We start from the raw sequence: 24,125 nt of genomic DNA, 5'->3' as shown, positions 1-24,125 counted from the left end.
CTTTAATCCAGAACACCGGCAGAGTTGTTGTCTCAAATACAGTTTTAAGGCCGCCGTCATTTGCAATCTCCAGCAGTTGATCTTCTTCTTGTACAGACATGCTACATTCGTCTGGTTTGTTGACAAATGGGTCGCGGATCCATTCCTTACCAGTTCGTGGGTCTTTTGTGGTTGGGAAGTAGTGCTCAAACTTTTCTAAAAGCAAAGACAGGTGATCGTGCACCAACTGGGAGAATGAACGCTCAGGCTCAGTCTCTCCTAAAATCCCCGCTAATGTCTGAAACATGTCCAAAATGCCTCTGTTCACACGCCGTCCCCACAACTCCAGTTTGGCTTTAAATGCAGCTACTTTGTCAGCCAACTTGAAAACAGTTGTCATTTTCCCCTGAAGGGACAGATTGAGTTCATTGAGCAGGCTAAATATGTCACACAGGTAAGCCAGTTTTGCAAGCCATACCTTGTCACTGAAATGTGCTGCCAGTGGTGACTTCTTTTCTGAGAGAAATCTTTGCAATGGCTCTCTTAATTCAAACACCCTGGATAGTGATTTTCCTCTGGATAACCATCTTATTTCTGTGTATAAGAGAAGGCATCTGTGCTCTGTGTCCATCTCCTCACAAAGCTGCTCAAATAGACGCGAGTTAAGGGCGTTTGCTTTGATGTGGTTAATAACTTTAACCACATCATTCAATACACTGTTAAATTCTGGTGACATTTTTCGGCTTGCCAGCATTTCCCTGTGAATGATACAATGTGTAGATTCGCACTCAGGTGCAACCTCCTTAATCCGAGCGGTTAAACCAGACAGCCGTCCGGTCATGGCAGCAGCTCCGTCTGTGCATATGCCGACACAAAAGGACCATTTTAGTTGTCCTGATATATAACCATCCAGTGACTTGAACAGTTCTGCTCCTGTGGTGTTGGTTGGCAAAGATAGTGCACATAATAAATCCTCATGCACATCCTCCTGATAAAGATATCGCACATAAACAAGTAGTATTGCCTTGTTGTCGATATCTGTAGATTCATCAACCTGTAGTGCGTACCACGGTGAAGTATTAATCCTCTCCAACAATTGTGTCTCAATGTCTTCAGCTATTTCATCAATGCGCCTAGTCACGGTGCTAGCCGACAAAGGCACATTTGCTACCTTTTTTACAGCAGCCTCTCCTAAAAGTTCACGACAAATGTCTTTAGTGGAGGGCAAGATCAATTCTTCACCGATAGTGAATGGCTTTTTAGCCTTAGCAATACGGTTAGCCACCAAATATGATGCTCTCAGAGCATTCTCCTTTATTGCTGTGGTGGCCCTCAGAAATATCTTCTGTCCTTCGTGTTCCCTTTTTTTTCTTTCAAAATACTGCAGGGGTTTGTCTTTTAATCCAGGGTGCTTGGCATTCAAGTGGCGAAGCAGTTTTGAGGGTTTCATTGCCTCATTAGAGAGCCGCTCACCACAAACTATGCAGAGTGGGGTTGGCGCGTGGGAATCACCTATCCCGATAAATCCATATTTCAAGTAGGACTCATTGTATTGTCTGTTAAAAGTTTTATGTTTCTTTGATGCTGAAGGCTCTTCTTCTGTCTCTTCACTGGGCCTTTTCTTTTTCCCAAGGAAACTTTCTGACGACATCTGTTTCGTACTCATCTTTGCTAATTTGTGGGTTAAATTTGAGCAAAAACAATATACACCTACACCAACTACTGTAAAAATGAGAAAGTACCAGTGAAAAGCGAGAAGAGCTAGCACCTGGGTACACGTTATGAATTATTAATGCACTTATGCACTTTATATGTTTGGACACTGGTAGAATTAATATAAATTATATGTAATTTCACTGTATAATGTTAGAGATAATTTGGGGCCTCTAGCCATGGCTCACACTTGGAGAGTACCAAAACCTGCTATAGTGTGCTGTTCGTATTTCCCCCCCCCCATCTATCTATGTCAGTGTTTCCCAACCATTGTGCCTCCAGCTTTTTCCAAACTACAACTTCCAGCATGCCTGGAGGGCCAGAGGCTGTCTGGGTATGCTGGGAGTTGTAGTTTTGCAACAGTTGGAGGCACCCTGCTTGGGAAAAATGGAGCTATGCTTGTCCTCTCTTTCTGCCTATCTATGCATCTATCTATATCAGTGTTTCCCAACCAGGGTGCCTCCAGCTGTTGCAAAACTACAACTCCCAGCAATGTGTGTCCAATCACACTTGGTCAATAGAGAATTCAATTCAATTCAATTCAATTCAATTCATTCTATTCCTATCCTATTCTATTCTATTCATCTTCATATATATACACAGGTACTACACAAACACACACACACACACCTACTCTCCACCTCATCCCTACCCAGCTCTATAGAGTCCACAGAGCCCATTTCATACAACGCAAACCCGCAGGCATACAACCCCCCCCCACACACAACCCGGCCCCCACAAGGGAAGGACCCAGATTCTCTCTCTCACACACACACACAGAGACGCGTGTATTGCAAGACACGTGTGCATGCCACCCCCCATGCCCAGAGACACCCCCCCTCCAGTCTCCCCCAGACAGGGAGGCGTGTTTCGAAGTGTGTGTGTGTGTGTTTGCACAAGGGTGTGACTTTTATACACACACACACACAGAGGGGGGAGGGGTTTGAGCCCCCCTCCCAGTCCTGCAGGCCCGAAACCCCCCTCCCCTCCCCCTCCCCCCATTCCCAGGTCTGGCTCGGCCCTTCGCCCCGCTGACCTGCCCGGCTTGGCTCGGCCCCAGGCGCCCTTCCTTCTCCCGAGACGTGGTGCGGGCGGCAGGCGGGGCGACGCCGCCCCTTCCTTCTCCTCCTCCTCCTGCTCCGCCCACAGGACGCTTCCGCAGCCGCACCGACCTGCCCGGATTTAGGGGGAGGGAAGCGAGCGTCGGAACAAATGGAGACCGGAACAGAAGGAGTGGGACGCTTTCCCCCCCCCCACCAGCTGCGCGGCCCGGTGCCAGGTACTCCACGGCCCGGCACCGGTCCGCGGACCGGGGGTTGGGGACCACTGCTCTAGGGGATACGGAATGCTGTTAACTTCCAACCAAAGTGCTACTTATTTATCTACTTGCATTTGCATGCTTTCAAACTGCTAGGTTGCCTAAGATGGGGCAAGAACAAGATCTTACCCGATCACATATTACCTGGATATTGGAACTGGGCTGTCAGGTTTCCAGCTGATAATCTCAGAGTTTTTAACTGCTGAGCCATTATATTTCTTAAAAGTACCAGGGATCTGATAAAACCAGATTCTAGCAAGGTTCTACCATTGTAGCTGAATTCTGAAGTCAAGAATAGTCTCCAAGTTGTAGTACCAGTTTACATTGTTTCTGGAGAACACCAGATACACACAAGGCATAAGGAGCTTTGATCTTAATACTTGTTTTTCTGCCTGTACAATTTAACTCTAATAATGAGGCCCTCCTCTTTATGGTTTTTTGCTTCTTCCTATTGATTTCTAATGCTGCTTGGAAATATAATATCAGACTAGTAATCAGTAGATATTCTGGGAAGCTGGGAAGCAATTACCACCATTGTTTGCTATCTGAATATTAACTCCTTATTACTTCAGCCCAGTTCTGAGCCATATGGACACAGAGATCTTTCTTTTTTATCTTGGAATCTGAAAGTCTGGGGCCTGATGACATTGGCAAATGATGCTTCCCATGGTGTCCAGCAAGTAATAATTTAACCAAACCAAATGTTTCCCTCACCACAAACTAGAACTCTATTGTAAAGTATTAGAGGGGGAAGTGCAGGGGAAATGAGAGTTTTCTTCAAGTAGAAGTCTATCTGAAAAATCTAAAAGTCAATTTCCCTAAACTGCTGTCTTCTAAAAGTCTTAAATTACAATTCCCAACATAGTAGGGGAAAATTATTCTAAACTGTGGCGTCCGATTGAAAAGATTAACTCAAACTTGGAGGTACAGATCTTAATTTATAGAAGTAATAATAAAAGTTTGTGAAGCCCTTCTTTTTTTTTCATCCACAGTGTTTTGCCTAGGAAAATGTCCTATTACCATCACAAAATTCTGAGTTCCATTGAAGTCTTGCACAAAACTGCCAAATTGGATTGCACCAACAATTGTCTCTTAAATATCATTGAGTACGGTAGGTCAAAAGCAGTTTTCCAAAATACATTGTCTGTATCCATTCCAATCTTTCACTGTTCTAATGTAGGTAGATTGGTGTGGGGGGGGGGGAATCCAATGATAGAACAATACATGAGTATGGCAGAGGTAAATAATTTATTTACAAATAATGATTGCATATTAAATGGATACATCAGGAAGCATTGGCATGCACCATAAAATTGATTAAACCAGACAGGTTTTTTTTTCTTAATTTCTCTTATCATTTCTGGTATCCAGTTCCAAATATTAACTCTTTTGGAAGTGATAGGTTTGTTTATTTTATTTTATTATTTTATTTTATTATCAAATTTAGAAACTATCCATTTCCCTCACAGAGCAAGTCTGGCAGCATACAAGTAAAATATAAAAACATAAAAACTGCATCTGAATATTAGGATGCAAAAACATTAAAAGTGAAAAAGATGTGGGGAGCAATAGAGCAACATGGCAGAGCAATATGGCAGAACCAGCTCTTCAGACTCTCCTGAAATGCCAGGAGAATGGGGGCCCACCTTGCCTCTGTGAGGAGAACATTATAAAAGGTGGAGGTGGCAGCAGAGTAGGCTCTCTTCCCAAATCCCACCAGCTGAAATTCTCTAACTGATGGGGTCCACAACATACCGTTCCTGTGGGATGGGCCAATGTAATAGGGCAAAGACAGTTTCACAGGTAATCTGCCCCATGTCATGTAGAGACCTTTAGGTCATAATCAAAACCTTGAATTGGACCTGGAAGCAAATTGGCACCCAATGCAGTCAGACAGCAGAGGTGTTACATGTACTTGGGGACACTCAAGATTGCTTGCACGGTCACATTCTGTACCAGCTGATGCAGATTCTTTTCAAGGATAGTCCCATGTAGAGCACATTGCAATAGTTCAAATAAGATATGATCAGGGTGTGAAGGACCAAGCAAAGAGCCTCCAGTATCCAGGAATGGGTACAACTAGTTCACAACACAAAGATAAGCAAAAGCACTCCTAGGTAAAACTGCTACCTCCTCTTCAAGCAGGAGCAATGAGTCCAGGAAAACTTCCAGATTATGCCCTAGATCTGCCTTGGGTAGTGCAACCTCATCCAAGATGATAAACTCAAGGATACAGAATCTCCCATCTCTACTGAAAAGATCTTATATTGTCTTTTTGAGACTAACCTCCTTGGAACTATTGGTCACCCAGTCCAGTACACTAATTGCTCAGTCTAGGCAATGTAGACTAAGGGGTCTCATTAAGGCAACTATAGGTCTAGAAGTCAGGGTAGTTTTTTTTTCCTTTCCATCTTGTGATTTGTGATAACTGAGATATTACCTCTCATTCTCAGATTTTTTTTTACTTAAGTTAGCAAAAAATAGCAGAAACATTTAAATTTAAAGGACTTAATTTGTAATTTTAATCCAAAAATGATATTAGCTGGTCCAGCCCTGCCCAAGATGATACCTTAACAAGTAAGGTACATGTTAAGGTACCTTAGGGTATTATATTGGGCATTTTCTGGAATATTGAAATAGAAAAAATGAAAGTAACTACTTTAATATCTTATGAAATATGATTTGCATACCAATACTTTTCCATTGGTCTATAATACATTTTTTTTATATGACAGATGTTCTTTCCTGTAACAGAAAACAAGTATTTAAACGTTTTACCCAAATTTCATTTTGTATATAATATTTCATCCCCATGCTTTATTATCTACCCATTGGTAAAATAGCTCCCATATCAAATAATATTGTTTATCTTCTTGTTCTCTTATTTCAAGTGTCAATCTACTCATTTCAGCACAATCCAACATTTTCTTAATAATTTCTTCATCAGTAATTCGCTTCTCTCCTTTCCAATTTTTTGCACATACAATTCTAGCCGCTGTTAAAATATTCACAATTAAATATTGCAGTTCTTTGTTTTTTTAATTTTTAAAAAAAATTTTCCAACATAAACATAAAAAAGAAATTTTTTTCAAGAACGAAGTCTTGGTCCGGTCACAAATGGGTACACTAATTTAACATATGAGAAACAAACGATTTTAACATAAATTCCAACATTTTAATAAATTTTTCTATTATCTCATCATACATCCTAATCTCCTACTAAGGCAAACCTCCTTTTTATATTCAATTATAAATTCAATTATAAATCAGAATTCAATACCGCTTTATCTAAATTTTTTATCCCTTGCCCCTTTTGACATCAACATTAAGCACAAAAACAATCTTTTCTATTAATCTATATATTTACCTTACAATTTTATCACCACAAATCTTAATTTCCGAATGTATACAACTCAATTTTTATTTCAATTTATTAATCAAAATTTCTTTCTGTTGTTCTTGTTTTCTAAACCCAATCTATCCTATGATATTCTTAAACTTTTACACAGAGATCTCAAAATTTACCATTTCATTTTAATTATCACCCAACATTTTTTTTCACCCCTTATTAATAATTATTCTTCAATATATTCTCCTCATTCTCCTCCATTACTCCACCTATTTATTTGGCTGATTTCCAGCATAGCATATTTTGGCTGAGTTTTCAGCATATTATCCTCCTTAACTTCCCCTTTCGTTTGGCTGATTACCAGCATTTTCCATTGTTTTGGCTGATTTCCAGTATGTTTTGTTTTGGCTGATTACCAGCATTCTCCTCCTTAACTCCATCTAGTTTTTTGGCTGATTAACAGCATTCTCCTCCTTAACTCCACCTATTATTTGGCTGATTTCCAGCATTTCATTATTTGGCTGATTTCTCAGAATATTCTCCTCCATTAATTCCAACTTCTATTCTACTAACTTATTAAAGATTTCTTTTTCCATATATTATCTATTAATCCATTATTTCCAACGGTACTCTTCCAGGGTGTTTCCCCATTTATTTCTTAATATTAATTATTCCAAGATATATTAAGTGCAATTACAATTATAACTTCCATCTGTGTACCTTAATAATCATCTAAAATCATTAACAATTGATCATAATTATCATCCACCACTTTGTTATCAAATTAAAACTAAAGCATGTTACAATGAATTATGCTTTTCTAAACATATCACTTTTAGTCACCTTTACTTCCCATTTCTATTTTTAATATTTCTATCTTTGTTTACCATGAACACTTCTTATTTTTATTTAAAACTCATTTAAATTTTGAACCATTTAAACAATTAAACATTCAAACATTGCTATCCAATTTATCTATTTTGCTTCTTCTTTTCCTTATCTGTCCATATGCATTTCAACTTAAAGTCAATACTTCCATGCTTAAAACTCTGCATATCCTTTTTAATTCTATTATAAAGTCTGTTTCCAGTAAAACATCACGTCCACAGTCTTTTATTGCTGCACTAGTTAGTTAAAAGTTTATTAAACATTGTATTTCTTCTTTCTTTATGTAGCCATCTAACGACAGAATATGAATCTCCAAAATTCAAAAAGCCATAGTTCTTTTCAAGGTAATCCACAATATGTAACAAGTCAGATGGTTCTTTTCAGAAAAGAACAAGTTACCGCAATAAACACTTTCACTTAGTCACAGCTTCAAGCGCCATTTTGGAGGACCAGCCGCTCCGAATCTGACCGAACACTGGTGAGGCCTCATATTAAGACCTACCTAGTGGCGATAAAAACTAGCTATTTTGCCGTTCTTATCACGTCATTAGATAATCGCCCGGCCGCCCTGTTTAGGGTGACCCGCTCCCTCCTCCATCTGGAAGTGTGGGATGACCCCTTGCAGGGCCGAGCTGAGGATTTTGTGCAGTATCTGTATGACAAAATCGCTCAGATTCGGGAAGGGCTGGCCTCTGACTGGGTATGTCTGGACGGGATGACTGAGGCACCGTTCTGCGGTGGTTCTCCTCCTACCTCTCTGACTGGTCGCAATCTGTGTTGACAGGGGGGCAGCAGTCGACCCCGAGGCACCTGGCTTGTGGGGTGCCACAAGGGTCGGTCCTCTCGCCCCTTCTGTTCAACATTTATGTAAAGCCGCTGGGTGAGATCATCCGTGGCTTCGGGGTGGAGTTCCATCAGTACGCTGATGACACCCAGCTGTACATCTCCACCCCAGGCCACCCCAACGATGCCCTTGAAGTGATGTCCCAGTGCCTGGAGGCCGTGCAGGCCTGGATGTGGAGAAACAGGCTCCAACTCAACCCCTCCAAGACCGAGTGGCTGTGGCTTCCGGCGTCCCGATATAGCCAGCTGATGCCATCGCTGGCCTTTGGGGGCGAATCACTCGCCCCCACGGAGAGGGCTCGTAACTTGGGCGTCCTCCTGGACACACGGCTGTCTTTAGAAGATCATTTGATGGCCGTGGCCAGGGGGGCTTTTTATCAGGTTCGCCTGATACGCCAGTTGCGCCCCTTTCTAGATCGGGACTCCCTATGCACAGTCACTCAAGCACTCGTCACTTTCCGCCTTGACTACTGCAACGCTCTCTACATGGGGTTCCCCCTGGGGTGCACCCGGAGGCTCCAGCTGGTCCAGAATGCGGCCGCGCGGGGGATTATAGGGGCGACGAGGCGCTCCCATGTGACACCTCTCCTGCGCGAGCTGCACTGGCTCCCGGTGGTCTTCCGGGTGCGCTTCAAGGTGTTGGTGACCACCTTTAAAGCGCTCCATGGCTTAGGGCCGGGGTATTTACGAGACCGCCTTCTGCCACCAATAGCCTCCCACCGGCCAGTACGCTCGCACAGAGTGGGCCTCCTCAGGGTGCCGTCCGCCAGACAATGTCGGCTGGCGAACCCCAGGGGGAGAGCCTTCTCTGTGGCGGCGCCCACCCTCTGGAACAACCTCCCCCCAGAGATACGTACAATAACACACTTCCGGATTTTTCGTCGGGCCCTGAAAACCTATTTATTTTAACTAGCTGGGCTGGCTTGAGTTAAATTTTAAATTGATTTTAAATTGGATTGTTTTAATTTACGGCCAAAATATTTAATTATTTTAAACTGTTTTTAAATTTTGTATGTTCTGTTTTTTACTTTGGCTGTTCACCGCCCTGGGTCCTATTTGGAGAAGGGCGGTATAGAAATAGAAACAAATAAAATAAATAAATAAATAAATAAATAAATTTTGAAACATTTATGTAGCAATCCATTTGATCTCTTTGTCTGTCTTTTAAAGGTGGCAAATCCTTAATTTCGCTTTTCTCTTTTCAAGTTCATTTCAGTTTTAACAAGAAAATTCAAATATCCAGCTCTGTTAATAAGCAATTACCTCCAATCAATCAGTGATGAAATAAGGTTCTTAAAGGGTTTAAAACTTCTTCCCCCCCTTTTTTCCCCCCAAAATCTTCAAGCCCCTCAGATCTTCAGCCGCTAAGTAAAGCTGGGGGTCTTATTTATTAATATCCTCTTTAATGCGTTGTTCTCGCCTGGGCTGGTGTCACTCACCCGGCCCTGAAGCACATCATCTTTTCTTCCTTCCTCCTGCACTTTGTTTGTCCCGATCTGTCGCAGTCTCGAGGCAGCCGCCATGGCTGCCGTCCCCCACCGCTGACTCATCAGAGTCCCGCCATTTCCCTGACTGCATCCCCGTGACGCCAAACCGGAAGTCAATATTGCAGTTCTTTGTTAAATGTCTCTGCTAATATCCCTAATAAAAATGTCTCTGGTTTAAAGTCAATATGATTCTTTGTCATTTTTTCCAACCACGTGTGTATCTTAGTCCAAAATCTCCTTGCGTCTACGCATGTCCACCTCATATGGTAGTAAGATCCTGGGGTCTGATGGCACTTTCAACACTTCTCCTATTTGTTCTTGAACATTCTGGCTATCTTCGTCAGGGGTAAATGCCACCTGTAAAACATCTTATACAAATTCTCCTTATATGCTGTAGACATTGTCATTTTGTAATTATATAACCATAATTTTTGCCATTTCTCTAAATCAATACCATAACCAAAATTTTTCCCCCATGCTATCATTGATTCTTTAACTTGTTCTTCTTCCAATTTTACCTTTAACAAATATCCATATAACTTTTTAATTATATGATCATCAGAACCCATTAGTATCTTATCCAAAACAGTCAATACATTATAAACACCTTCTTGTTTGAAATCTTCTCGATATCTAGAAAATATTTGCATGTAGGAAAACCAATCCATCTTAAATCCCTGATTTTCCAGGTCTTGCTTTAGTTTAAGTTTACCTTTTTCATCCAATAGTTCACTATATCTAACAATTTGTTCCCCCTTAAATGTCACTGAATATGAAAAGGCTTCAATTGTAGATATCCAGACTGGGATCTTCATATAATGATATTTTTTTATCTTCTCCCAATTCAAAAACAGTGCTTCATGTATCTGATGTCTTCTAAAATACCCCTGTTTTTTAGTTCCTTTGTATCATAAAAAGGCATGCCACCCCATCAACAAATCATGTCCCTCCAAATTAAATAGTCTAGTGTTTTTCAATATTATCCATTCTTTAATCCACATTAAACTAGCTGCTTGATAGTATAGTTCAAAATTAGGTAGACCAAAACCACCTCTCTAAGCATCTTGTAATAGCTTAAGTTTTATTCTTGCCTTCTTTCCCTGCCAAATGTATTTCAGCACCATTTTATTCAAATCAACAAAGAATTCCTTACCCAGCTTTATTGGAATTGTCTGAAACAGATACAAGATTCTAGGTAGAACAGCAGCTCCAATAAAATCCGCTGAAGAGGATTTGTTAATGTTGGAAGCACCAGAAAGTGTGGTTGGCGGAGCTATGGAATATAAGGAACAACGTGAAGCCAGATCGACCAGAGCAACAAAGCCTATTTATAAAGTATGAATATGGAAGAAAGGAAATTAATTTCAATAAATGTAAATGGACTCAATTTGGCCAGTAAAAGAAGAATAGTATTTCATAAATTAGAACAATTAAAATTTGATATAATTTGCTTACAGGAAGTGCATATTAAAAAACAACATGAACAACTATTGATTCAACTAAAACTTGGAAAAACTTTTTTATCATTGTCACAAAGTAAAAAAAGAGGAGTTGCTTTGTATATTAGAAACGTATTAACGGCAGAGCGGAAATACGCCGACTCAGAAGGTAGAATTTTTATGGTCGAAATAACTGATAATAATACAAAATTACTCTTGGTAGCAATTTATGCTCCTAATAATAACCAAAGTAACTTTTTTAGAAAACTACATAATATGATACTTGAAATGGAGTATGAAAATGTCTGTATGATGGGAGATTTTAATGGAATTGTGAACGAAAAATTGGACTATAAAACACACAAAACTACAAAACATAGTAGAAAGATATTGCCGAGAACTTTTTTTAAAATGATAGAGGAAATAAACTTGAAAGACATATGGAGAGAAATAAATGGAAAAAATAGACAATATACTTTATACTCTGATAGACATTTATCATGGTCCAGATTAGATATGATATGGACAACAATGGAACTGACTTTAAATATTGAACAAGTGAAAATAGATACTAACCTATGGGCAGACCATTATCCGGTGATTGCTATTTGGAAAGGGTGAAAAGCTAGATCTAGATGGACATTAAACAACACAATATTAAAAGAGAAAGATTTCATACAGAAAATGAATTGAGAACTGGATTTTTTCTTTAAGGAAAACAGGAGAGAAACATCGACACAAAACCACTGGGATACAGTGAAGGCTTTTGCCAGAGGATTAATTATTGATTATACAAGGAAAAGAAATATGAAGAAAAGACAAACCCTAAAAATACTGACAGATGACCATAAAAGACCCGAAAAGGAATTCCAGAAAGATCCTTATAAGAAAGATATAAAAATTAAAATGGATGTTATAAACAGGGCCGGATTTAGATTGAAAGAGGCCCTAGGCTATTCCACTTATGAGGCCCTTTCACCAGTGGTGGGATTCAATTTTTTTAACAACAGGTTCTGTGGGCATGGCTTAGTTGGGGGTGTGGCTTGGCAATCATGTGACTGGGTGGGCGTGGCTAGCTGGTCACATGACTGTGTAGGCGTGGGTAGCTCGTCATGTGACCGGGTGGGCGTGGCTATGTGCATAGGGACTACTCAGAGGGATGAAAAAAGTCATTTCTGACTGGGCCTCGCACTTTTGACCGGTCCTTACACTTATGACCATCCTCATATTTATGCCCATGCAGCTTTCTTAACAACCATGTCACTCATTTCACAACTGCTTCTCTTCACCATGGTGACAAGATAGGGCAAAAACGTAAAATGTGAGGACAGTCGTAAGTTCGAGGACTGGTCAAAAGTGCGAGGACCAGTCAAAAATAACTTTTTTAGCCCTCTGAGTAGTCCATATGCACAAAAGGACTACCCAGAGGGCTGAAAAAAGTGATTTCTGACAGGTCCTCGCACTTTTGACCGGTCTTCGCACTTATGACTGGTCATCATTTATGCCCATTGTAGCATTCTTAACAACCATGTCACTCATTTCACAACTGCTTCTCTTCACCATGGTGACAAGATAGGGCAAAAACGTAAAATGTGAGGACAGTCGTAAGTTCGAGGACTGGTCAAAAGTGCGAGGACCAGTCAGAAATAACTTTTTCAGCCCTCTGAGTAGTCCATATGCATAAAAGGATACAGCAATAGAGAGGGATGAAGGAAGGGAAGGGAAATTAGAGTAGGAGGGAGGGTAAGAGAGGGAGGAAGAGAGGAGGAGAAGGAGAAAGGAAGAGGAAGTAGGGAGGAGAAGAAGAGGGGGAGGAAGAGAAAGTAAGAAGGAAAGAAAAGAGAGAGGTGGTAGGTTTGAGGAGAAAGATTGCTGTACAATAAAAAAGATGAAAGGGAAGAAAGCCAACCCCAAACAAATATAAAGATATTAAGATAAAGAATGAATTGTTAAACTTTAAAGAATAAAAGAGAACAAATATGAATAAATAACAATAATTAGAAACACACATACAAACATACAATGTATTTTTTTTGAACAGAGTATTTGGCCGGGTCACAAATTTAAACAGTGTTTAGTCATTTCAATTAAATTTACAATTTCTATATTTCCTTTTTGCCATGTTTATTCCTCATCTATTTTTGTAAAAAACCAATATTACCCTTCATCCTCATCTCTAATTTTAATCAAATTCAATTTTTCCCTTCTATTCTATATTATACCCCTTCCCATTGTCATCTATTTTTATATCCATCCTCACATTGGTTAATTATGTAATATTAGTTGTTTAATATAAATTCAACATTTTAATATAAATCAATTAGTTATATAACTACCTTTTTTGTATATTAATCAATATGAACATGAATATTCCAATTATTTCCATGCAATCCAATTTCTTACAAATCAATTAATTATATTTACCAATAATAATAAACCAAATAATTTCCCCCATATATTCCTCCAAACCACAACTTAACCATTTCTGCTTTCAACACAATATACAATTAATAGTATCTCAATTATTACAATTCCCTAGTTAAATAGAGCTTTTTTTTCTTTTGTGTTTTAAAATCCTGAACTCTCCTTTTTTTCCTTAAATTTCCCATTGTTTGCACGTACCTTTTTTGGTGAGGAAAAAGAAAAGAATTCTGCGTGCCTAATTTTCCAACCTTGCAGCAACAGCAAAGCAGTTTCAGTTTCGTTTCTTTGCAAGGAAGCAGAAGAGCCCTGAGCAAAACAGCGGAGACAAATCAGCTGAGAGCCGGGAGGCCAATTAGCCTATGCTGAAGCTCCGTGGGCCAATAAAATTACAAAAAAAAACACTGAATCCTTTGTTAAATTGCTGGTTCCCCCCCCCCCGCCCCCAGAATCCCACCACTGTGTAGGCCCCTCTTGATCTTGAGGCCCTAGGCTGAAGCCTAGTTAGCCTATAGGAAAATCCAGCCCTGGTTATAAAGCACAAAATGGATCTACTGGAGAAGGAAGAATTAGTTCAAAAAAATAAGAGCCGCCAAACAGAACTATTTTGAAAATGCAAATAAACCAGTTTGGAATAAAAAGATCCATTTCGGTAAAACATGGGCTTTTATTGCGGCAATTCTACCCAAAAACGAGATCTGAATATGCCGCCATCTCTCCACTTCATTCACTGTGTCTATTAATAATTTGGAATAATTGAGCTCTTTGATAGAAGAACATCTATTTGTAAGCCAAATACCTAAATATTTAAGTTTTTTGACACAATTAATCCCCATAATACTTTGGATCTGTTCCTTTTGGGCACCTGACAAATTTTTTGTTAACATTTTGGTTTTATCCTTATTGATTTTTAATCCCGCTACCTCCCCGTATTCATCTAATTTAGTAAGTAATTTTGGTCCTGTAATAAGGGGATCTTCTAATATGAAAACCAAATTGTTGGCGAATGCTTGGAGTTTGTATTCTTCCCTTTTAACTTTTAAGCCCTTAATTTCTGAATCCTGCCTGATCGTCTTAAGAAGTGGTTCAAGTGTTAAAATAAAAAGCAGCGGTGAAAGAGGGCATCCTTGTCTGATACCTTTATAAATCTGTATCTCATCTGATAGTGATCGATTAAACAATAGCCTTGCTGACTGTTTAGAATAGATGGCTTGAACTGCCTTTGTAAATTGAGACCCAAAACCCATCACTTCCAATTGTTGTATTATAAAATTCCAGTTGACTCTGTCAAAAGCCTTTTGGGCATCCAGAAAAATCATTACCATTGGTTTATCAGGGTGTGTCTCACAGTATTCTAAGGTGTTCAATACTACCCTTATGTTATCTCTTAGGTGCCTATGAGGCAGGAAATCTTTCTGGTCTTGGTGGATAAATCGGGACAGGAACACCCAGAGTCTCTCAACTAGTATTGTCGCAAAAATCTTGTAATCCACATTCAGGAGCGAGATTGGCCTATAGTTCTGGATCAGAGTTTTATCTGTATTGGGTTTCGGGATTAGGGAAATGTAGGCTTCCGTCCAGGACCAGGGTATCCTAGAGTGTAATAAAACCTCATTAAATAGAGGTTTTAATGTACAAACTAAGTGAGTCAAAGACTCCTTTATAAAATTCACTAGGAATCCCATCCGTTCCCGGAGTCTTGCCATTGGCTTGTTTCTTGATAGCTACTGCTATTTCTCCAACTGTAATTTCTGCATTTAAAATTTCTTTACAATAATCCGGAATCATCTTCAATTGTAGATTCTGGAGATAACTCTTGAGTTTATCTTCCTGATGGGTTTCTTGGCTATATAAGGAGGTATAAAAATTTTGGGGCACCTTTCCTTTTTGCTCTGTAGTATCTACCAAATTTCCCATAGAGTCCTGTAAAAATTCAATCTTTCTACATTCTGCCTCTTTTCTTAATCTATATGACAAACACCGGCCCGGCTTATTAGCATGCTCAAATTAGTTTTGTCGACATTTCCGAATTTTATTCGCCAAATCGTTTTGATCTAGGATAGATAACTCATGCCTAATCATGTCAATTTTCTCCTTAATCAAATTATTATGTGGAACTAAACGCAGCTCTCCTTCAGCTTTCTCCAATTCAGCCATTAACTCAATCCGTTTGGCCTTCTCCTTTTTCCATTTGGTAGCTGTATATTTTATTACCAATCCCCTAAGTACTGCTTTGACAGTATCCCAAATATTTTGAAGGGAAGTATCTTCTCTCTTGTTTTCGGTAAAAAAATGATCTAATTCTTTTTTAATCATATTTATAAATCCTTCATCTTTCATGATCTCAGCCCTCATAGATCATCTCGCTCTTCTAGTGGACCCCTTCCATTTTATTACCAGGGGATAGTGGTCTGCCCATATATTCATCCCTATTTCAACCAAATTTATGCCTTCTTTCAAATCTGATGTTGACCAGACCATATCTATTCTAGACTATGATCTATGCCTGGGGGAGAAATATGTAAAGTGCTTTTGCATAGGATGGAAGTCTCGCCAGACATCTCTTAACCCTATTTCTGTTCTTAGGTTATCCCATGTTTTGGGGAGTACCTTCCTATGCCCTTTTTTATATTTAGGAGAACCCCTTCCTGGATCATAATCAATTGAAGTATCAGCAATCACGTTGAAGTCACCTACTATGCATACATGCTCGTAATTTAATTCATTAATTTTCTTATGCAAATATTTAAAGAAACCCATTTGGTTAACATTAGGGGCATATATATTTACTAACAATACTATTTTTTGGCCAATACTAATCTCTAACATCAGTATCCTACCCTCTGTATCTGCATATACTTGACGTTTCACTAGGCCTCTCCGATTGTAAACAACAACTCCCCTTTTCTTCTATAATACATTTTTGATCATACGTCTTGAACCACCATCTATTTAAGAAAAGAGCTACCCTAACTACTTACTTACTAGACTCTTTCCTGTTTTGAGACTTATGATTCTTTTTAATATAATATTAGAATGTTAATTAAGAAAGAGTCGTTCACCCTTACAATGACCGCAGAGGCATTGTAACATTCACCTTGCTTATCTGCCTCAGTTCTCACAATTGCTTCCCCTTCCCATCTTGCCGCACCAGACTCCCTTACCATGCAAAGATCTGCCTTCTCTCTGCCATGGTTTCTTTGAGAAGTGCCTCAAAGTGTCTCATCAACTTGCAAACATTTTGAGTTGAGACTGGAAGTTTCTGGGCACCATGCTCAGTACTGGGTTTCAATTTCGGCTGGTTTGCTCATGGGCGCGCATGCAGAGAAGCTTCTGCACATGCACAGAGATGTCCAGAGAGGCAGATGAGTGGAGCCTCCTGCTACCGCCACTAGTTCGCCTGATCTGGGGCGAACTGGTAGCAACCCACCACTGACCATGCTATCATGGGATTTCAGGCCATGAGATCAAAGCCCCCAGAAGCTTCCATTCTCCATGCAAAACATTTGCAAGCCAATGGAACGGTTTGAGGCAATATGGTTTCTCTGACTGAATGTGTCTGGTCAGCTTGCTAACATTTTGCATGGTCTCCAGAAGCTTCCAATCTCTGCAAAATGTTTGCAAGCCGACGGGATGTTTTGAAGCAGCGAAATTGCACTGCCTCAAAGCGTCCCATTGACTTGCAAACATTTTGAATGCCAAGTCTGGAAGCTTCTGGGGACCATGATCTTGTGCGCAGAGAGGCTGGGGAAGAGAGAGCTCACTAGATCTTTGCAAGATAAATGACCCGGTGTGGCAAGATGGGAGGGGGGAGCAATTGCATGAGGTATCTCAGTGATTTGGGGGAGACCTTGGATGATCTTAAGTAGGTAGCCTGTTCCATAGCTAGGCCCACCATGGCCTTCCCACCCTGAGATACCACATGCGCACTTAATGACCAGCACATTTGTGGGGAAAAGCCAGGAGGTTTCATGTTTATTTTACGTGATTCACTCCAACGTATCTTCCAGTTACCAATGTAATTGGCAGGCTCCATTACATTTGTAATTAGTGGACTACCTATAGACTAGACATACCCAATTCCTGCAACTGTTCTATATTTATTTTAGCCTCCAGCCCTCTAGTTACTTTGTTGCTCCTTTCTGTACTCTTTCCAGAATCTCAACATCTTTTTTTTTTTTTTTGATATAGTGACCAAAACTGGATACAATATTCTAAGTGTGGTCTTACTAAGACTTTATAAAGTGGTACTATTACTTAACGTGACCTTGATTATATCCCTCTTTAATACAACCTAGGATTGGATTGGCTTTTTTGATGGCTGTCACACACTGCTGGCTCATATTTAAGTAATTGTTCACTAGGACTCCAAGATCCCTCTCACAGCTATTGTTATTGAGCCAGATTTCACTTAACCTTACCTGTACATTTAATTTTTCTGCCTAAGTGTAAAACCTTACTTTTCTCTACTTTGAATTTCATTTTGTTAGATAGGGCCCACTGTTCAAGTCTGTCAAATGCCATCTGAATTTTGAGCCTATTTTCTGGGGTGTTGGCTATCTCTGCCAGTTTAGTGTCATCTGCAAATTTGATAGGTTCCCCTTCTATTACCTCATCTAAATCATTTATGAAAATATTGAAGAAAATATTGAAGAGTATTGGTACTAAAACAGAACCTTGGGGTACCCACTGCGTACCACTCTCCATATAGTTCCATTAAGGACTACACGTTGAGTGCAGTATGTCAAACAGTTATAAATTCATCTGATACTCTGTATCCCACATTTTTTTAGTTTACCAAGAAATAAATTGTCAAATGCTTTTCTGAAATTCAAGTATGTTATGTCTACTACATTTTGCTGGTCCACTATATAGTTACTTTGTCAAAGAATTAAATTAGATGTGTTTTGCATGATCTGTTTTTGACAAACACGTGTTGGTTTCTGGTTATAACTTTGCTTGTTTATAGGTGTTTGAAGATCTGTTGCTTGCTTATCTTTTCCAAGATCTTTCCAGGTATTGATGTCAGATTGATTGGTTGGCAGTTTCCTGGATCTTTTTTTTTTTTTAAATATGGGAATCACATCAGTTTTTTCAGTCCTCTGATAGTTCCCCAGTGCTCCAAGATGTTTGAAATATATGACTCAATGGTTTTGAGATCATATCTGCCAGACCCTACAGAACTCTATGATGCAACCAGTCAAGTCCTGGTGATTTGAACTCTTCTAGAGAGGACAGGTGTTCTCTTACCATTTTCTTGCTTATTTTAATTCGTATTCCAAGTTTTTGGTAAATTGGAATATATTATCTTTTTGCACAAAGACAGATGCAAATAATGAAGTAAGTAACTCTGTTTTCTCTCTACTGCCTTATCATATTCTGTGTGTTGGTTTTCTGCCTAAGTTATGTGTCTTTCTTTCCATTTGTTGTATTTTTTGTATTTATCCTTTTTATTTTTCAGTTTATCAAGGATAAACATAAACAGTTTCTTTGTGAAACCATGCTGGTTTCTTCTTGGATTTCTTGTTTTCTTTTTCAGTGATATTGAGCTTGACTGGGCTTTTTATAATCATATTTTTCAGAGTTTCCCAAGCTTATTGAGTTGCTTTCCCCTTTAAAATTTTTGTTCATAGAATCCTTCCCAAACTCTAAATTTGTTAAAGTCAGCTCTTTTATAGGTATATATACACCTATGGCAATGTCATTCTTTTTTATTGACCCATTTGCATTCTAGGAGGCTTCCATTCTTGGTTGTGTGCATTTCTGAAGAGATGTAGTGATCTCTTATGTATAATGCAACTCCATTTCCTCTTTTGTTAGGTCTGTTTCTTTTGAACATTTTGTATCCTTCACCAGTACATTCCAATTGTGAATTTCATGCCACCCCAAGTTTTGGAAATGTACTACTACTTCAAATTTGCCTTGTTTGTTCCCCAAACTTTGAGCATTGATGTATAGGCATTTGAGTCCTTTATGGCTGACCTTGGGTATGCATCCTATATCTCCTAATTTATATCTGAGATTTTCTTCTTTCCCATTACCCGCTACCTCATTGTTTGATTGCTTGTCTTGCGGTTTATGCTTGGGAATAATCCTAAAGATCCTGAAGACTGGTCACTCTTTCCCCTCAATTTTGGTTTAAAGTCCTTCTGATAATATGAGCCAATTGTTTTCCCAGTTCTTCCCAGTTCTTGTGAGGTGCAGCCCATCCCATGGCAAAATCCCTTCATGTAGATAATGCAGACTGTGGTCTAGGAATCCAAAGTTCTCTTGGCAGTACCAATTCTTAAACCAATGTTTCATTTCTAACATTCTTTTTTCCCTCATTGGAAGTACAGATGAAAACACCACTTGAGCTCCTAACTCCTTAACTTTCTTGCCTAGTGCTCATAATTTCTCGATATTGTTTTCAGGTTCATATCTTCTCATTCATTCCTATGTGAAGAAGAAGAAGAAAGGGAATCTTCTCCCCCAGTTTCAGTCACTGTTCACCTACTTCGCTCCAGCATCAGTCTTAGTTGTTCTTTGGTTGTCTCAGCTTTGTGGCAGCCATCACCAACACTCACTGATTTTTTTTCCTAGAGAAGTCTGAGCTACTTTTCTTCCTTTCACAGGAGCATTGATGATGTCTCTTTTCTAGGGACAATTGATTATGCCTTTAGCTAGGAATTCTATGATCTATAGTTTCCATGTTGGAGAAAGCTGGTATAATCCATGGATGAAATTTATGATTTATGTAATGACCACATATTATCTGTGGCAAACCCACTTTCTTTCTTAATTAAAATTCCACCATGGATAGCTAGTAGATTGTCCCCACGAATTCCTGTGTCAGCCAAACAACCCAAATTTTTAGCATCTTCTCTTTGCATGGAGAATGATATCATCTAAACATCCAAATGTACTGATTATGTAACATCCATTGTGTAATCTGATACATGTCTGCTTAAGAGTAATTGGAACTAATTCAATTAGTAAATGGATACCAGATTGTACTGTAAACCACATCTAATTCTAATTGAATAAACTGATTAATATCCAGCAAACTCAGTTACCTGTTCCACTCATAGCATTTGCTTACCTGTTTCTTTTTCCCCTCTTTTTTCTTCTTTCTGAGCAGAGGAAGAGGAACTTTGGGCAACTACGCAAGATAAAATAATGAAAGAACTGGAAACCAGGAAACTAATTGCACTCTTAAGAAAATTAATTCTTGATGAATTTGTGAATAAGAAGCGAGCTGTTGAAAACCTGATGAAGAACCTGGATACATTAGACAAGCTTCTACAGGAGGCTCACAAAACAGTGGGAAGTGAAGAGGAGGCTCAAGAGTTAGTGGCCAAAATAGAAAAGCTGCGCACCTTAATTTCCGGAAGTCCTACTGATAACTCAAAAACTTTTAATGAAGTCTTGCCTGATAAAACATTGTCTCATGAGACACATAGTGAGCATCAGGAACAAACTACCTCTGCTCCCCCTTCAGTTAATTTTTTACCACACAGTGATGACTGTGTTCTCTTTGAAGCAATGTTGAACAAACTATTGGCATTTCTCATCCCAGATGAACTAACCAAGAACCTCATTTTCCGGATAATCTGTAACTCATTTTATTTTTATTTATGTTATGTTATATTTATAAAAGTTATTGGCAACCCATTTGGGTAGCTCTTGGCATCTTACAATATTAAAATAAATAAAAACACATATGGCATACCTGGACCAGCAATATATATTATCATTGCACTTAGTAAAGCACAATAAAATATAAATGTTAAAAAGATCTATGTTCAAATATCAATGTCTAGGCCACCTAATCACTAAAGCCTAGCATTTTTTATGTTAAAAAATTCAGGTACTAGATCGTATATGCTCTCAGATTACAGCTGGTCACAATGTGATTTACAGTTTGATGTGGGACCCTGTAGTCACACCAAAGCGAGTATACTATGCCCCATTTATACAGAGAGTACTGGCAAACAATTTGTCAGGTGTCAATCCTATTCAGGATTGTCCAATGTTGATATGATAGTGCAAAGCATAGCACCTTTTTGTGGGAACATTTATATGGCTTCCTATGTCTGGGAGTTCAGTGACCATTTGGCTTTCCATTGAGAATTGATATTAAAGTTGTTGGGCAGATGTTAATATGGATGCCAGTGTGGGTTTCCTGGTTTCTTCTGGCTAAAAAATGAGGAAAGATGGCATGTACTGGTAGGAGTGAGTAGTTCACAATTTTTTGGTATTCTCTTACTAGTGCATTTTGTCTTTGTAAAGCTAGTGATGCTAAATGGTTCAGAAAAGGAAGCCAGCAAGTTGGGGTGATTTTAATATATCCACTTATAATCCCCATGGTGTCATTGAGTCTTATTAATATGGCAGCTGATAAGCCATAAAGGCATAGTATTCTGTTGCAGAGTAGACCAGCCCTAACACTGATGACCTGAGGGTGGTAGCTGAAGGCTTCATATGCTAGTTTGTTGTTAAGGTGGAAGCAAGATAAGAACACAAATAAGAAACAACACACAGCTAAGCACAGCAGTCCGATTAAAAGATGGGAAGGGTGGGATGAGGATAGCATGGTGGTGATGGGATCTGCTGTTAGTCAATCAATTGCCTCCACTGTGATGTTACCCACAAAGAAGTCTCAGGCCTACTAGCAGAGCCAGAGCTCTTACAGAAGGTCAGGAGAGTTGGGGCCAACCTTAATCTGGGGAGGGGGGGCAAGATGTTCCAGAGGGCAAGTGTGGTAACAGAGAAGACACTTCTACACCCCACCAGGTGGAATACAGTAGTTGGAATATCCACAACATGGATAGTTCAGTTGTGAGATGACTAAGCACAGGAACTCCTGATCCAGGAAAGGTCTTAACTGGTACACAATCCAGTTATGTAAAGGGTCTCTAAGCCATGATTGCCAGCTGCTCTTTGAGCAAGAGTCACGAGTCCAGAAGAATCCCCAAATTGCAGACTAGATCTGTCTGGGGCAGTACCATCCATCCAGAATTAAAGATGACAAAGTCACAGATCTCGAGCCCCCATGCACCCAAAGTTATTTGGTCTTGCCAGAGTTCAGTCAATGCCTGTCATTCCCCCATCCAGGCCCCCACAGTCTCCAGGCATGAGAAACAGCAACTGCATCACTTGGACTTAGAAAGGGCTGTAAAGCACTGTAAAGCAGTATATAAGCCTAAGTGCCATTGCTATTGTTATTGGGTCATAACATACAGATACAGAACTGAGTATTATCAGCATACTGATGACAACTCAACCCACCAACCCATGATGATGGATGATCTCACCAACTGGCTTCATGTAGATGTTAAAAAGGAATTGGAGAGAGTACCAGGCCCTGAGGCAAGGCACAAAATAGAGTCTGAGGACTGGATCTCTCATCCCTATTAATAATAATTGGGACCAGCCTTGGAGAAAGGAGCTAAACCAGCGCAAGATTGTGCCACCCAACCCCAGCTCTCCTAGCCTAGCCAAAAGTATACTATGGTCAATGAAAGCTACTGAAAGATAAGATGATGATAAGAGAGATAATATATAATATATATGTATAATAATAATACAATACAATACAATACACAATATAATAACATAACATAATAGATGAGAAGTGAAGTGAAGAGTAGAGAAGAGAAGCAAAGAGAAGAGAAATTTATTGTCACCTTTTTCTGTGAACACACTGACACAAATTAAAAAAATCAAAATTCTGATGCCTACTCTCAAAAGAAAAATAAATATATAACCATACACACATAGAGCAGACTTAGGACACAGCTCTATTGAGAACCTGTGCTGAAGAACTTAGTGTTAGAAATATTACTCCCAGCTGGGGGCTAATAGTGAGAAAATCAAAAATTCAGTTGCACAAAGGAGTGTTGAAGTCTAAAAGGCCTATTTTGTCTACTAAATGCTAAGGAATGATATGGAGCAATTTGGATAGTCAAGGAGAACAAGGATGGTCATCCCGCTCTCACCAAAGATCATCTACAAGCATGACCCAATGCCATTTTCATTCCATAACCAGGCCTGTATTCTGACTGAAAGAGGTCCAGATAATCTGTTTTATCCAGGTCTTTCTAAAGCTGCCAGGTCACCATCTTTTCCACAACCTATCCTAGAAAGGGGATTTTGGGAACTGGACAAAAGTTATCCAGGCAGGTGGGATCTAATGCTGTTTTTTAAGGAGGGAGTGAACCAGGGATTCCTTAGAAGCATCTGGAAATGTTTCCTCTTCTAGTGATGTGTTAATCACTGCCTGGACCCATCTGCTAGTCACCATCCTAGAGGCATTCAGCAATCAGGAGGGACAAGGATCTAAGTGCCAGAGGGTGGCAATAATGGCATTGAGAACACTGTCCACTTCCTCAGGTCCAACCGGGTCAAACCTTTCCCAGATAGTCAGGCAAGAACTCTCCCTAGGCATCTCACTTGGATCAGCTCCATTCATGGGATCCAACTGGGAATGAATCCAAATGACTTTGTCCATCAAATATCTTGGCATGGCAAAATAATTACCCAAGCCCCCTTGACCAGGAGAGATCAGATGATCCAGAACAGGGCCACAGGACAATATCCTGAGGATGTAAAAAGAGCAGAGAAATAATACTGTTTCACGACTCTTACTGCCATAATGTAGGCCTTAATAGCAGCTCTAACTCATGTCCGATTTTTTATCTTTTCCA

The 24,125-nt window shown here is 39.5% G+C and overlaps 1 protein-coding gene and 1 long non-coding RNA gene across 5 annotated transcripts in view; one reads left to right on the top strand and one right to left on the bottom strand.

Annotated features, from left to right (window-relative positions):
• LRRC37B (leucine rich repeat containing 37B) overlaps positions 1 to 21,147 on the top strand; it is a 59,648-nt gene extending 38,501 nt beyond the window's left edge. For all 4 annotated transcript variants that reach the window (XM_034416261.3, XM_034416259.3, XM_034416258.3 and 1 more), the window contains 2 exons: positions 4,003 to 4,121; positions 20,558 to 21,147. In XM_034416261.3, the coding sequence (XP_034272152.1) occupies positions 4,003 to 4,121; positions 20,558 to 21,099 (661 nt within the window). In that variant the 3' untranslated portion in view covers positions 21,100 to 21,147. The remainder of the gene's footprint in view (positions 1 to 4,002; positions 4,122 to 20,557) is intronic.
• LOC148114133 (uncharacterized) lies at positions 9,307 to 12,031 on the bottom strand. Its single transcript, XR_015734221.1, has 2 exons — positions 11,593 to 12,031; positions 9,307 to 10,850 (listed from the first exon to the last, which is right to left on the bottom strand). It is a non-coding gene; the product is annotated as an uncharacterized LOC148114133 (long non-coding RNA).
• Positions 21,148 to 24,125: the final 2,978 nt, after the last annotated feature.

Source organism: Pantherophis guttatus, chromosome 4 (assembly GCF_059756535.1).
Source record: "Pantherophis guttatus breed Tessera chromosome 4, ASM5975653v1, whole genome shotgun sequence".
Taxonomy (NCBI): domain Eukaryota; kingdom Metazoa; phylum Chordata; class Lepidosauria; order Squamata; family Colubridae; genus Pantherophis; species Pantherophis guttatus.
This window is presented reverse-complemented; position numbering and strand designations above follow the sequence as displayed.